Genomic DNA, 15,463 nt, shown 5'->3' with positions numbered 1-15,463 from the left:
AGAGCTGGGCCGGTGGCCTGCCGAGGGACAGGGGACCTGGAGAAGTAAGTCGTAGACAACCGGGTTTTCTGAGGCTCTTTGGGGCTTGGATTCCGACTGAATGTCCTTGGAACCGGGGTCTTCCAAGTGGAGCCCAATTCTCCGGGGAAATGCGGGCACAGGCAGTTTTAGGAGAATCAATTCCCCAGTCACCAACTTCCCAACATCTTCTTTCCCGAGATCGATGCGCCGGAGAACATGGTGGGCCGGAAGCCTGCACTCAGCTGGCTCTCCCTCCACCTCTCCTCTCACCTCCACTCTCCCCCACATCACAAACAAAACATGATTCTTTCACCAACCCTAATCCCACCACGGTGCCTTCCATGGATGGACATCTCGGGGCTCAGCAAGGAGGTGATCCAAAATCCAAAATGTCCCTGTTGGATTTAGAAAGTGAGTGGATCTACTGACTGGGAACAACTCCTTTCCCAAATAAGGGGATTGCCAGTTCTTCGCTTTCAACAAAACTGAAGAAAGATCTAATGGAGTTGTCAGCGATGAGACCATTAAAAATAATGTCTGATGATAGACCCCTGTGTGATTTTTGGCATACGGCTTGGAAGGAGTTCAAAGAACTGAAAGATACAACCAAGACAAAACTCTACCCATCCCCCCTCCTTATTTAGGTGATCAAGCTTTCTAAGCACGTACGCTTACAAACACTCAAGAATGGGAATGAAATGCTGAATCTGGCCTCATTCAACAATAAAGAAATATTAATTCACGCACACATGAGCCACCCGAGAAAGAAACAAGGCCCCATCCATTTCATGAAGAGGTGCATTTTTAATAATTTTTTACTTCTGCCTTGACAATTTATCTAAATTTGTTTTTGGTAAATTGTCTGCTAATAACAAACTCAACCTGGACAAAAAAAAATGTTTTCAAATGTAGAGCTTTACGATCCCAACAAATTTTTTCGAAATTTCTATTTCAGTTGAGGTACATCTTGTTGTGGGAGATGAGGTTGAAACAGTGATCAATAAAAGACTCTCAAGCATAAAAAATATATTACATCAAGATAAAATCCTGTGAGGGAAGTGGACTGGAAATATGAGTTCAAGGAGAAAAAGGGAAGATGTAAAATTTCTGACTGTTAAAGATGAGCTTGTTCATATGTTTTTCAAATGGGTGATGGCCAATAGCGCACAGCAGTGGGGTTTGGATTCCCTTGGATACATTTAAAAGAGTGGTTCACAGTTTTATTTCCAAAATTCCACTTGCTTTTCTTTTTACACCCTACTCCAGAAATTATATCCTTTGCAATTATTTAAACTTTGGATAGAAATGTTAGATGTCAACTCACAAATGTGAAAGGGAACACAGTTTCTCAACATTCTTTAGGAGGTATTGAAGGAGAAAAGCCTGAAGCCATTAGCCTTTTAGGTTCTCATCACTCCAGACATGTCACCGTCAGAGGTTCAGCTAATATCACTGTATCTGTTTGGCATCTTTTGTGCCCCCTTAAAAACACTTTCATATTTATTACTTCACTCCGCCCCCGACAATCCTACTGGAAGGACAGGCAGATTTTATTACACCCATTGATGGATGAAGACGGTATGGCTCAGAGAGGTTAAGAGGCTTGTCTAAGGCCACACAGTGGGGCAGACCCTAGATCTCTGGGCTTACAGTCCCGGGGCCCTTTCCAGTGAGGACCCTCCAACCGGGACCCCCGTCCCACCTTGGAACTCGAGACACACGCGCCTGGGAGGGTGGCCAAACCCCTCCTTTCCGATTGGCTGCAGCAAAGGGCTGAGTGCTGGTTCTGGCAAGCTCCTGCGCTCCCGCCTGCCAACAACCTATTGAAACAGGAAACCAGCTATCAGCTGGCACTAGGAAGCAGGACCTGGCACCTTCGCTGCCCGGGTTTGTCACAGACCGAAACCCACGTGGCCACGTCTGAATGGCTGTCTGCTCCTGGGTTGCTCTTTCCAGAACTCTGGCCACCCCGCCTCCCGGCTGGAGCCCCGTCCTCCTCCTTTCCCGGTCCCTCCTCCCCGGGCAGCCTTCACCCTTTGGTGCTCAAGGCTCGCTGCCTAGAAACATCCCCTGCAGAAGCCAGTCTCCTGGCTGGTCCCTGTCTCTCCCTCCTGCACCCCAGCCAGCACCCCTCTCTGAGCACCCACCTCCAGGACGGGAACTCGCTGCCTCAAAGGTCCATGTCCAGACGTCAAGCAGTTTCCATAATCATGAAGTCCGTCCTTTCACCAAGTGGAAATCATCTCCTGGTGACTTCCCCGTACTGGCTGGGGCTAAGTGGGATGTGTCCGCTCCCTCCCATCTGAGAGAACGCTCTAGGTTGTGGACATTTAGAGTCCAGCATCTGCCTGGCCAGCCCACCACCCTGCCCCCATGCTCAGTCTCCTCCCCCACAGGAGCTCTTCCCAGAGCTCCTCCCCATACTACGAGTTAACTCTGGAAATAACCTGGTTGGTCCACACCCTTCATCTGAAGAGGAGCCCAGCCGGGTCACTTGCTCCCTCCATGGGCTCCTGTCCCTCCCCTGGGGGAGCCCAGAACCAGCAGGTCTCCAGGCCCGTGGCTCTCCCTGGCTCCCTTACGCATAACCTCCCCTGGATTAAGGACCAATGGTCTCACAGAACAGAGAAGAGCACCCACTCCTTGGCAGTACGTTCGGACCACCATGATGGGATCCGGGCATCCTTATTTCTTGGAACCAGGCAATGCTCCATGGGCCGGACGTCCTGACTGCTGGAAACCCAGCTTGCCTTGTCTTCACCATCCAGGACAAGGATGGCAAGGAGGTTTCCACTTTGGATTTTTCAATTCCAGCTGACCAGCAGTGACTTCTTGGTGTGCTGTGTTGAGAAGGATTCTGAGGTGCCCTGCTGGGCAGCATGCAGCAAACAATCAGGGATGCCTGTGCTGGATGTGGAACTGGGGCGCAGCAACGGTGGGGCTTTGTGTTTCGCACCCCTCAGAGAGCAGCTCCCGAAACCTCCAGGGTGGTTCTGCCGCTCCTCGGGGCTGCCGTGCAGATTCTGCCCCCAGCTTGTCAGGTGGGAACAGGCGTCTGTTGACTCACCTCCTCCCACTTCTGGTTTCACCCAACAAGGTTGTCACGCTCAGTATTACCTCCACTCTTCTTGCCCCTGAACCGCACGCTGGCTCCAAGGACAGTGACGTCCTTTCTAAGAGTGAGAGATGCCCTTGCCGGCACAGGGAGCTTCCGGGCAGCAGCAAAGGACCAGGACCTGCTGCAAGCTTGGCAGCCGGCCTCCTGGCACTGATGTCCCCACGCCCCACTTGCCCATTCTGAGAAGCTGCCAAAGGCCACCCACGTGTCCGTGACCCAGGCTCCTCCAAGGGAAGTGCCTCGGGTCATGTTTGTGTCATTGGGAACACTGTCTGAAGCTGTTAAAGGGCCAGTGAGGACTTGGGGGTGGGGACGAGGGGGACAGGGCTCAGAGAAGAGGCAGCCATGAGGCTCCCCCATGGCGTGAGCCCTGAGCATGGTGGGGAGCGGGGCACTCGGTGGGGCTGGGTGCCACAGAACCCCGAGTCCCTCATCAAGGGCCTTGGGAACATGTTCTCTCCCGATGCCTGGCCACCAGGGCACAGATGCACACTGTAGCACCAGCTCATTTTAAAGGGATGGCCGGATCCCTGGCAGGGCTTCCCTTCCTTGTTTCCCTTCCAGAAGCGGATGGGAGGGGGGCGCCAAGAGGTACAGCAGGCCCTCCAGGAAGGGCAACTCTCCTCCCTTCCACAGGCCTTCGTCTGCCCCTCCAGAAAACAAGGGGTGTCAGACCTACAGCATGGGGAGCCCCACCGCCCACTTCCACATCCAGGGCAGACATCAATAATCAATCACGCCACCCTTTCGAATCGTCAACACAGAGCCCCCAGTGGCCGGCTGCCAGGGCTTGGACTTGGCCCACGAGATGAAATCTACTCGCCATCCTGAGATTAGACGAGGTCAAAAGGTACAGATCTTTTTTTTCTTTTTTTGCCTGTCTTTCCCGATGCCGAGGCCAAGCCAGATTGTTCCGAGCCTGCCCCGTGGCAGAAACTCCACGCTCAAGGAGAAAGGTCTGCCTTGACCGGTGGGAGACGAGCCACTCAGACTGGCCGGGAGCGCCCTGGCCCCGCTCTGGTCCAGGCTCCCTAGTGGCGGTTGCACTTCTGACTCTTCCCTGTGGCCGAGCACCTCGTTCACAGGGATCTGCCGAGAGCAGGTCACGCAGCACTTGCACAAGATCCTCAAGGTCCCTGGGTTTGAAGGAGGCCGTGCTAGAAGGGTCCCTGAGCAGCTCTCAGACAGGAAAAGCAAGCCCCACTCAGAGCCCGTGTGTTCTGACCCCTCACCCAGTACCAAGTTTCTTCCCCATCCCATTTTTTTCTCTACATCACCCTGGCTTATTTCTTAGACTTGGGAAAAAAAGCAGAAAATATTACTACTCTTTCCCCTTGAAGAGGTACTTTCTGCTATTAATACAAGTTCTACTGCCAACAATAGCCAATCGTTCACTAAGTACAACGTGGAGCACTTTGCATACATTATCTTATTGAGTTCTCAGATAACCCCGTGAATTTGCAGCTGTGAGAACGGAGGCACAGAGAGGTCAAGTAGCTTGCCCAAGGTACAACAGGTATTAAGACACAGAGCCTGGGGGGCTGGCCCAGTGGCCGAGCGGTTAAGTTCGCGCACTCCGCTGCAGGCGGCCCAGTGTTTCGTTGGTTCGAATCCTGGGCGCGGACATGACACTGCTCATTAAACCACGCTGAGGCAGCGTCCCACATGCCACAACTAGAAGGACCCACAACGAAGAATATACAACTATGTACCAGGGGGCTTTGGGGAGAAAAAGGAAAAAATAAAATCTTTAAAAAAAAAAAAAAAGACACAGAGCCTGGAGTCACTCTCAGTCCGAGGAGCCGAGCTCGCTGTCCTGACACATCTCGTTCCCTTCCACTGCCCCGTCCATTCCCACACCCAGGAGGTGACCAGGACAGGGACCAGGCCTCATTTAACACAAGAGGACACTAAGGCGTAACAAGGCCAGGGACCCTGCTGCTGAGCAGGAGCTGCGCTGGAAACCGCACAGGCGGCTGGCCTGAGACCCGAGGGCCCTGGGGCCTCTCCCTGCACAGGCAGCTGGCCCAGGGAGGACTCCCAGCGTGTCCCCAGCACGGCGGCTCAAGGCCTTCCCTGCCGAACACAGACTGCTGGTTCCACCCCAGGAATCGAATTCAGCTCCCCTTCAGTGGGCATCCTGGGTGAAGGGCATAAGCGGCTACTGGCTCCAACGAGTCCTACACACACATCCCAAAGTGAGCAAGGCCATGTCCTCTCCACGGTTAATTAACACATCCACCAATGGCCAGCAGTCCTCGGCCCCGGGCAGTGAATCCTGATGGAGGGAGCTCAGACGCGGGCCCCTGAAAAGACTCTCATTCAGCACTGGGCTAAGTCACTCATGCTCGTCACCAACTATTTCTGGCTCATCTCCCTTCTGGCACACGGAGGATGGCATTTCCCGGCCTCCTGGAGGCTGGGCGGGGCATGTGACTAGTTATGGCCAATGCACAGACGCACACTTCTCACTTTGGGGTTGCAGAAGGTAATCACCAGTGTGAGTCCCCCCCAGAGCTTTCTTTCCCCTGTCACGCGGCTGGCAGCGTTCCATAGAACGGCTGCTTGGAGCCTGGGTCCAGAGCAGAGTGGAGCCCCTAACGGACCCACAGTGGACACGCAGCGTGACTAAGAAATAAACGTTTGTGGTTCTGAGCTACCGAGATCTCTTTGTACTTTTAGGATCTTTTGTTACTGTGGCATACCCCTGCCCCTCCTGACAGTTTCAGCACCTGCCTCCAGCACCTGTCAACCCTGGCTCCTAGAAACCAGCACCTTGCTAGGTACTGTGGGGTAGGTATCGGGAGCATAGAGACACAGATCTGACAAGTCTTGGAGATCTACTCTCTAGGAGCTCCCAATCTTGTGGCAGAGACAGGCATAGACAGGGTCCCTCCAATCTAAAGTAGATAAAGGGAAGTGCGCAAGGGAGAAGCAGGGTAGAAACAGACCACTTCTGACCAGAAGAGATCAAGGAAGGCTTCTGGGAGGAGGTGGCACTAGAGTTGGCCTTGCAGTATGGGCTGGAGTTGGGCATGCAGCAACGGGCAAAGGCATTCCAGGGAAAGAGAACAGCATGAGCACAGGGTAGGATGCATTGCAGAAGAGCAGACGGTACCAGAACAAAAGGTCCGGGAAGATCAGAAGTAAGAAATGGGGCTAGAAGGCTCAGGTGGTGGACGATCTGGATGCTATGGCCTTGACCTAGGCACAGCGAGGAGGCCCAAGTTTATAAGCAGAGAGCAACACAGTCAGTGTTTCTGCCAAGGCCCCTGGCAGCCCGAGAGGAGAGCAGGTGGGGGCAGGGAGACCCAAACGCATGGCTGTTACCCGGATGCTGCACTGACCCAGGTAGAGCAGCAGAGGACCAGCTGGGAGAGGGAGCAGGCAGCTGATTCCTAGTAGCTGAGAAGAGAAGGCAGCAGGACTTAAGTCAAAACTTGGGGAAACAGACACATGGGGCCCCACCCACGAGCCTCTGCGTGCCACACACAGGGTGTGACCCTAGGAGTCAGGAGGAGGTGAGCCCAGCTGGACCAGGAAGGAGAGGCGGAGGGGAGAGGTGTGGCAGTGCTTCTAAGAACATATGGAACCCGGGAAACGAGGAGGCGGCAGATGAAACTGGAAATCTGGGACCAGACCACGCAAGGCCTTGATGCCAGGCCGAGGCACATGGACTTGACTTTAAAGACCAGGGGTTGCAAACCTGTGGCCCATGGAACAACCCTGACCCACAGACGGGTTTTGTTTGGCAGATTTCAAAAGTTGAATTAGTCACCAATATTTAAAGCCAAAAGAAGTCACATCAAAATTCGCATTTCTGGCATGCAGTGTGTCCAGAGATCTGGGCACGCTGAGCTCGTCTCCCCACCTAGTTCCCGTCGGCGGCAGCTGAGGAGGGACCTCCCCCTCCGTACGGGAGTGTGGGCTCTCCAGCTGGAAGCGGTCCCCACCAGCTGCTGTTTGGCTCATCTCTACTTATGCCAAAGAAACGTGTCTGTTGGGCCTCACGGGCATGTGAGTTTGTGAACCTGGCAGGAGGGCAGGCAGCCCCCGAGGGGGACCCCCTGGCTCAGGCTGGAAAGAGAGGGGTGAGATGATCTCGAAGAAGCTTGTTTCCACAGAGCTCCTCGGAGCCTGGCCCAGACCAGCAGAGGCAGGGGGAGGTGCCACGTGCCACTGAGCCCATCCTGACTGGGCATCTGCTCTGAGCAGGACCTGCACTGAGAGCTGCTCCCAGGAGCCCCCAGTCAAGCAGAGGAGGAAGAAATGCAGACAAGCATTTGAGATACAGAGCGATACAGGTCACGCTAGACCCACCTGGGGCATGGGAGCCCCAAGGCATGAGGGATGCGCTGGGCCTGCGGAAAGTTCCAGACATTGGACTTCAACAAAGTCTTAAAGGATCAGTAGCGCTTTGCCACGTCAGGTGGAAAGAGAAGAGCTCCAGGCTAGAACTGCGCCAGCAGAGGCAAGTCAAGAGCCTCGGTCCTTCCCTGAGGGCAGAGGGGAGCCACCGAAGGCTGGGATCCCAGGCCGCCCGCCCCACACTCCCACCTGCTCCCAGCCCTCGAGGACGGGCACTCACCAAGGGTCTGCTGGTTGCGGACGCCGCCGATCACCACGCAGATCTCGGCGGGCACGTCGCCGGTGCCGTCCTTGCTGACCGCCTTCTTCTCCTCCTTGGCCTCGCCCTGCCAGATCACCTCCTGGATGTAGTCGTCGGGCAGCTCTGTCTTCACCTTCACCTCCGTCATCGTCCCCTGCTCGGCACTCAGCGAGGCCTCGGCTGGCACGGGCTCTGGCCCCTCCACCTTGGTGCTCTTCTGGCTGCGCTTCAAGCGCTCCCTGGGAAAGAAGAGAGTCTGCTCAGGGTGGACCCCATGCCTACCCAGAAACCTACCAGCCTGGGGCATCGCACGTGAACCTCACCTTGAGGGCCACAACGTCCTGGCCCGGGGGAACCCTGGGGCTCCAAGGCACACAGTTTGAAAACCACTGGGTTAGGATGGCCCCAACCCCACCCATTTTACAGATGGAGAAGCTGGGGTCTAAAGAGGTCTACGTGTGCCAAGTAACTCTTGTAACTGGAGTCACGAGACCCACAAGGGCAGCCCTGGCTGGTGGATATCAGTTCTTAAGCTTCAGTGTGCACACAGATCAGCTGGGAATCTTGGGAAAACGTGGATTCCGGATCAGCGGGTCTGGGGTTTGGCCTGAGCTGCTGCATTTCTAACAGGCGCCCAGTCGAGCTGGTCCTCAATCTGCATTTGGAGCACGAGGGTTTGAGCAGCCTGCCGTGTGCAAAGTGTCCGGGGCTGTTCCTCTCGCTCCTTGGCAGAAGGGCCAGAGGTCTTGCCCAGCTCTCCCCGCTCCTGTTCTACAGCTGGGGTCACTGCAAGCCCCACGGCTCACCTGGCTGAGATTCATGGAGCCAACACTCGGCTCCCAACACTGGCATCTAAGTGGCTATTCAAACGTCAGAAAACATCCTCACAGTGATGAGCTCAAGACTGAGTGGGCGGGGCACACGTGACTGAACCTCCTCTATGAAGGGGACGCGAGGCCTGGAGCAGAGCTGTGACTTGCCCACAGCCACACACAAGACTGGTGGCCAGCCAAGGCTGTTCTCCTGCCAGCGTCACCCTCTGTGCTATCAAGGGCCCCCTCGTCCTTGTGGCAGGGGGCTCATCATCCTGACTCCTGTTTCTGGGGTGGGGAAGCCGAGGTGGGCGCAAACTGGGAAATCAAGGCATGTTCCAGGCCCTGGGGATTCTGCCCTGCCAGGGCCCGCCCTCTCCACTGCTCCAGAGAAGCATCTGGTCTGCGAACTTCGAGGCCCAGACCGGAGGCATATTCCGACGAGGCCTGCCAGCACACCAACCGGGGCTCAGGGGAGGCACCCGGGCTGGGGGGGTGGGGGGGCGGTGGGGCAGGGACCTGGGTTCTGATCCTGGACCTGCAGCGGATTGCTGTGTCACTTTGCACAAGACCCCTCTTCCCTCTGGGCTCCAGCAGCTCCATCTATCAGAAGAGAATGGATTTTCTCAAGTCCGCTGTCTGCCCCAGCTGTCAGCTTTCTCCCAGGTCGGGGAATTGAGCAGAGAGAGAGGGAAGGCCCCAGCCAACGAGCAGGGGGCAGAGAAAGGCCACCGGGGAGGTTGTGGACTGAATTTTGTCCTCGTCCAAACTCAGACGGTCAACTCCTGATCCCTAAGGTGACTGTAGTTGGAGACAGGGTCCTCAGGACGTAATTAAGGTGACATAAGACCATAAGGGTGGGGCCCTAATCTGATGGGACTGCAGCCTTAGAAGAAGATGAAGAGAGAGATCTCTCTCTCTCTGGGTCTCTCCTCACCACGTGAGGACACAGAGAGAAGGCGGGCAGCCGTCTACAAGCCAGGAAGAGGGTCCTCACCAGAACCCAACCACGCTGGCACTCTGGGCTCAGACCTCCAGCCTCCAGAACCGTGAGAAAATAAAATTCTGTTGTTTAAGCTCCCAGCCCACAGCATTTTGTTCTGGCAGCTCAAGGTGCCCAAGCTAACTGAAACTCAGGACTCAGACGGACAGAACAGGAGGAAGCAGCACAGCCAGCCGCAAGGGCCGTCGAGTCAGCTCCTTCCTTGCTGTGTGACTTGCAGCTAGGCTACCGAACCTCTGAGCCTCAGTTTTCCCATCTGCAAAACGGAGCGAACAGGGGGGTCGTGCGGATTTTAATCAACTAACACATGGGAAGTGCCCGGCCTGTATCAGCTCTCAAGATGTTATTAATAGTAACCAACTGTTGGAGCGTCTTGCGCACCCAGTGGGCCCAGTGACACCTCCTCCTAGTGTGTCTGCCACGTCAGGGCCACCGTCTGTCACTGTGGGAAATGTAACACTGGATGTTCGATAGCCTCAGCGTTCATTTCTTTTCTTTACTTAAGAAACATTTCGGGGCCGGCCTCGTGGTGAGTGGTTAAGTGCGCACGCTCTGCTTTGTCAGCCCGGGGTTCACCAGTGGGGATCCTGGGCGTGGACCTACACAACGCTCATCAGTCCATGCTGTGGCGACATCCCACAAAGAACTAGAAGGAACTACAACTAGGATATACAACTGTGTACTGGGGCTTTGGGGAGAAAAAAAGAAGAAAGGAGGAGGATTGGCAACAGCTGTTAGCTCAGGGCCAATCTTCCTCACCAAACAAACAAACACTTAGAGTTCCCTTTGTGCCGGGCACTGTTCTGACCCACTGACTCCTTTCATTTTCAGTAACAACGCTGTGAGGGAAGTCCTGGTATTATCTCCATTTTACGGATGGGTAAACTGAGGCACTGAGAGGTGAAAGAATTTGTCCAAGGTTCACCTGGGTAGTAAGAAGTGGAACCAAGATTTGACGCAGGCATCCCGGCTCTTAGCCATGCTGCACGGAGAGCAGGAGAGAAGCTCTGAGAGCGAAGCTTCCCCATTCGCACTCATCTCCCCTCCCCTTCTACTGACCTTCAGCATCCAGAACAGGGGGAAAACCAGGATGCTAGTGGGTGAGCAGGAAGACGGGAGGCTGCCTGGATTTCTGGCTGCTGCCACCTCCATGGGGGGTGCTTTGAGGCAGAGCCACCTGGTGAGGTCCAGCACTCCCCTGGGAGGGGAGCATGCCTACCCCATTCCTGCAAAAAATCCTCTAAGCTCGGGGAGGCCCCAGGAGCATCACCAGGGCGAGCAGGTCTGATAAGTTCCGAGGGACGGCTATGGCTTTGGGGAGGGAGGATATTCCTGCCAGGCAGCCAGCAATAGACGGGGACGCACTGGGGTGGGGAGCTCCCCGGCACCGAGGGGCAGAGGCTGGCGGACGGCCCGGCAAGAACGGGATGAGATGAAGGGAGATGGAAAGAGCACCAGGTTTTGAAGTTGGGTCACCCCAGGGCCAGATCTCAGAACTGCCACTCTCAAGTTGTGGGTTCACCCATCCAAGCCTCAGTCTTCACACCCATATGATGGGGAGAAGCACAGCTCCCACCCCACAGCGCTGTGATGCAGAGACAATGCACTGTCTGCAAGGGCCCTAGGACAGTGGCCCCAGTGGCGATGTTCCACAGTACCCCCTGTCTTGTGGGGGATCGGGGGCAGGGGAGGGGCGTGTGCAGAGGTTGCAAGGAAGGGTCTTACATGGTGCAGACTTCAGTGCACGGGCTGCGGAGTTAAAGCAACAGGAGTTCAAATCCCAGCTCTACACAACTTCCCAGCTGGTGACGCTGAGTGAGCCCCTGACCCTCTCTGAGCCTGTTTCTGTATCCATGAAGCAGGGACCCCCCCCCCCCCATCTACTCAAAAGGCCTCCTGAGGATCAACTGCAAAAATGTAAATCCAGGGGCCGGCCCGGTGGCGCAGCAGTTAAGTGTGCACGTTCTGCTTTGGCGGCCCAGGGTTCGCCGGTTCGAATCCCGGGTGTGGACATGGCACCGCTTGGCATGCCATGCTGTGGTAGGCGTTCCACATATAAAGTAGAGGAAGATGGGCACAGATGTTAGCTCAGGGCCAGTCTTCCTCAGCAAAAAGAGGAGGATTGGTGGCAGCAGTTAGCTCAGGGCTAATCTTCCTCAAAAAAAAAAAAAAAGTAAATCCAGAACCTTGTCTAGAGTGACTCACAGAGATGATCACACTGATGGAAATGGGTGACAGAGCTGCTGAAATGACTATTCCCTAGCTGAGACCACATGGGCGTGGATGGTCAGCCAGCCCTGCCTGTCCTGAGGCTCGCCGGACACAGAGACGCAAGTCAGGGCCCCGGCCAACCCTCAATGCCAGCCCCACAAGAACACAGTCCGCAAGTCCCGGGCCAGGGCAGGCAGACAGGCAGCTGAGGACTCGCCCGGGCTTGGCCCTGGCTGGTCCCAACCCCGGGTGCCCGAAGGGTTAAACCCAAGCACAGAGCAGATGTGCCTCCCAGGGCCAGTGAAGAGGCCCAGCGGAGCGGAGCTGACCAACCTGCCAGTGTTCTCCCCACAGCTGGGGCCACGGGAAGGGAAGGGCACAGAACGAGCCCGCGCCCTGAACACCCGCACCCACTGTCTTCGCTGCCGAGGTTCTGAAGCTCAGCCTGACGCTGTGAGCACTTCTCACCCCGTCTGAACAGGCTCAGTGTCCCTTCCTGCTCTCAAGGACCTCACTGGCATCGTGGTGTCCTGGTGGGAGAGAGGAGCTGCTGGAGTCAGACAGGCTGGGCGTCCACACACCCTGCAGCCTCAGGCAAGAGTTCCTTACCCCCCTCTCTGGGCCTCAGTTTCCTTGTCTGTTAAAGGGGGACCATGATCCTTGCCAGTGCAGGGCTGGGAAAGGGGTCAGGGAGATGGCATAGAATGGATTTCAATGGATGGCAGCTGCACTTAGGAGGATGACATCGGTTCACGACAACAGCCCCGCCTCTGGGAAGCCTTCCCTCCCTGCTCGAGATGGAGTCAGACCTCCCTCTAAATGCCTCGTCTGCCTCCCCAGGGGACACTTAAGGGTGTCCTCCCACTGCCTTGTAAGGAACTCATCTTTCCGACCTCCCAGCCTAGCTCCCAGCTCATCATCTTCTTTTACTTCCTTAGCAGCCTTGGTTGCCATCTGAAAATATGTCGTCCATTTACTGACTCACCAAATGGTACAGGCCTTAAGAGCAGGCATGCACGGCTGCGCTGCCGGCACCCAGTCGGCACACAGTAGTTGCTCAGTGAATACTGCGTTTGCTGAGCAGTCAGAAGAGGACCCGCCTCCTGGTGAGGGAGCGCTGGGACTCATGCCTCCTGGGCATCCTCAGGGTGAGTTTGCAGGATGGCTGGTCCATCCATTTGCAACAGGCCTGGGCGTAACTGCATCAGAGGACAGGCCCCCTCCAAAGGCAGAGAGCGTGTTAGCAAAGCCGCAACTCGAACCTACAGCTCCTGACCCCTCTTCCTTTGTCCTTCCCACTCAGGGACTAGCCTCAGGTCACCTGAAGTGCCCCTAACATCTGGGTGGGGAGGAATGGCTTCCTCTCACAAGAAGGCAGGCTCTGCATAGTTCTTTTACCCCCGCACCCCTAACAGAGGTCATGATGGCAAATACAACTGCAGCGTGACCAGCCTGACTCCTGGCAGCCCACGGAAGATGAGACCACGTGAGGCCCCCTCTCGCCCACAGGCACCGTGGCCCACAATGGCCCGTCCCCTTAAATGTGACCCCCTTGCTGCGCCGAGGACAGGCGCAACTTCTCTTTCCCCGGCTCCATGCTTTAGATTTACAAGCCCAAATGTTGCTTTTCTCGGATGCTCTGCATTTAATTAGGTGCCCTAATAACAATGGAATTGCACAAGTACTTATATCACTTTGAATTAGGAGCACGGCTCCTTCCAACTTCTTTAAAAATTTTTTTCATATATCATTTTTTAAAATAGAGCTCATTATTTTAATTATATCCATTTAAATGTACAGTGGAGCCGCTGGATATTCTCAGCACGAATCATTAGGTAGATTAGTGAAAAAAGCACTCGGAATCCATCTCCATGCTGACACTCCATAATCTATTCTATTTGTGTCGCTGTAAAATAGATTTATATATAGATAACTACAAAATAGTCGCTCAAGATAAGCAATGAATTTTATATTTAACCCGACTCACACTTCCACATAAAATCTGAAGTTGGGCACTAAAAGGATATTTCTCAGTTAAGTACACACTGTCTGTGGTCACCGGTTACTGCCCACGCCAGAAGGCTGGGAGAGAAGCCAGACGGATGGGGCCCTGCCCAAGGAGGGTCCTTCGAGCCCTGGCCTTTCAGTAAGGCAACGATTCTCAAAGTGTGTTCCTCGAAGGCCTAGGGGTTCCATAGCTGTGGCCCAGAAACAGCCACGAGGCCTGAATGAGAAGGGCGGAACTGAGTAGGGCTCCACCACCTGCACTCCCCTGGTCTTCGATATGCACAGCTTTGCTTTTGGTCATATATGTATATGTTGTGTCTATATCTACATGGGCTTTTTCCTCCCTGTAGTGGGGTAAATGGTGCCCCCCCCCCAAAAAGACGTGCATGGAACCTGTGAACGTGCCCTTTACTGGAAAAAGGCTCTCTGCAGATGTAATTAAATTAAGGATGTTGAAATGAGATCATCCTGGATTATCTGGGTGGGCCTTAAATGCAATGACAAATGTCCTGATAAGAGACACTTGGGAGACTGGACCGACAGAGAGGAGGCGGTGGCAACGCGACCACAGAGACTGGTGTGCTGTGGCCACAGGTCAGGGAATGCTGCAGTCCCAGAAGCTGGAAGACGCCAAGAAGAGACTCTCCCCGGGGCCTCCAGAAGGAGCAGGGCCCAGCGGACACCTCGATTTCAGACTTCTGGCCTCCAGAACCGTGAGGGAACACCCTTGTGTTGTTTTCAGCCACGCCCACGCGGCTCGTGCTAATTTGTTACAGCAGCCGCAGGAAACTAATGCAGCACCTAAGACTCAATTTGAAGAAATGGAATCGAAGCAGTTAAGTCTGCAAACCGCTGCCCTCCACGAGGCTCGGTTTTCTGTTGCTTCGTTCTTGTTCGCTGCCCGCCCCCCCCATCCCCGCCGTGATGGCACGTGGCCAGTCCCACGTGCCCGCAGAGCCCACCCAGGGGAGTTTCAGAAACAAATCTCTTCCTCTGAGTCTTACAGCCCTTCTTCAGGTGCTTGTCCCCACCCCATCAGACCTGGTGTTCAGAGGAGCCTGTGGCCAGATGGGGAAACCGAAGCACGGGGCGGGGCGCGTGTCTGTTTTGCTCAAGACCACAGCCTACTCCTTGCGCACGAGGCCGGGTGCACGGCCGGGACTCAGTCAACATGGCGAAGGAGCGGCACGCCCAGCGTCACACGACTTCCAGTGATGAGGTTGGCCTGGAAACCACTCTTCCGGCTCTCACCCACAAAACCCTGTGGCTAAGACAACGCAACCAAATGCCTTCGCAGTGGATTTGAGGTCCAAAGACAAATGCCATTTCTGGCCATGTCGGAGGGAGAGTCCTAGGGGACTCCGAGTGCCCGGGAATCAGACAACTTTCCTTCTGAGCACAATTTCTACATCATTCCACCAAAAGATGCGAATGCTTGAAGTTCTACCAAGTCGCAGTAATTAGGAGAAGTCCTCAGTCCTGCAGCCTGGCCCCTGCTGTGACTTGGTTTTCCCATCTGCACGAGTGAGCTGGAATCTGACATCGAAGGCCCGGCTAGAGGCCAGCCCTCTCCCCGGCAGGGTACGTGCATCTCCTCGCACAGGGCGGGAGCAGTGCATCCATCTCTGCCCCAACATGCAGCCTGAGGACCACTCCAGCCCCTCCACAGGCTGCTGTTTATA

General features: G+C 55.2%; 1 protein-coding gene and 1 long non-coding RNA gene across 51 annotated transcripts in view; both read right to left on the bottom strand.

The window, feature by feature from the left end:
* ZNF618 (zinc finger protein 618) overlaps positions 1–15,463 on the bottom strand; it is a 183,524-nt gene that overhangs the window by 59,850 nt on the left and 108,211 nt on the right. For all 50 annotated transcript variants that reach the window (XM_070594891.1, XM_070594855.1, XM_070594858.1 and 47 more), the window contains one exon: positions 7,728–7,987. In XM_070594891.1, coding sequence (XP_070450992.1) covers positions 7,728–7,987 — 260 coding nt within the window. The remainder of the gene's footprint in view (positions 1–7,727; positions 7,988–15,463) is intronic.
* On the bottom strand, positions 806–4,275 carry LOC139079547 (uncharacterized). The gene is made up of 2 exons (XR_011533245.1): positions 2,169–4,275; positions 806–1,841 (listed from the first exon to the last, which is right to left on the bottom strand). It is a non-coding gene; the product is annotated as an uncharacterized lncRNA (long non-coding RNA).

The sequence above is a fragment of the Equus przewalskii genome, chromosome 26 (assembly GCF_037783145.1).
Source record: "Equus przewalskii isolate Varuska chromosome 26, EquPr2, whole genome shotgun sequence".
Taxonomy (NCBI): domain Eukaryota; kingdom Metazoa; phylum Chordata; class Mammalia; order Perissodactyla; family Equidae; genus Equus; species Equus przewalskii.
Note: the sequence above shows the minus strand (reverse complement) of the source record. Positions and strands in the feature narration are given on the sequence as shown.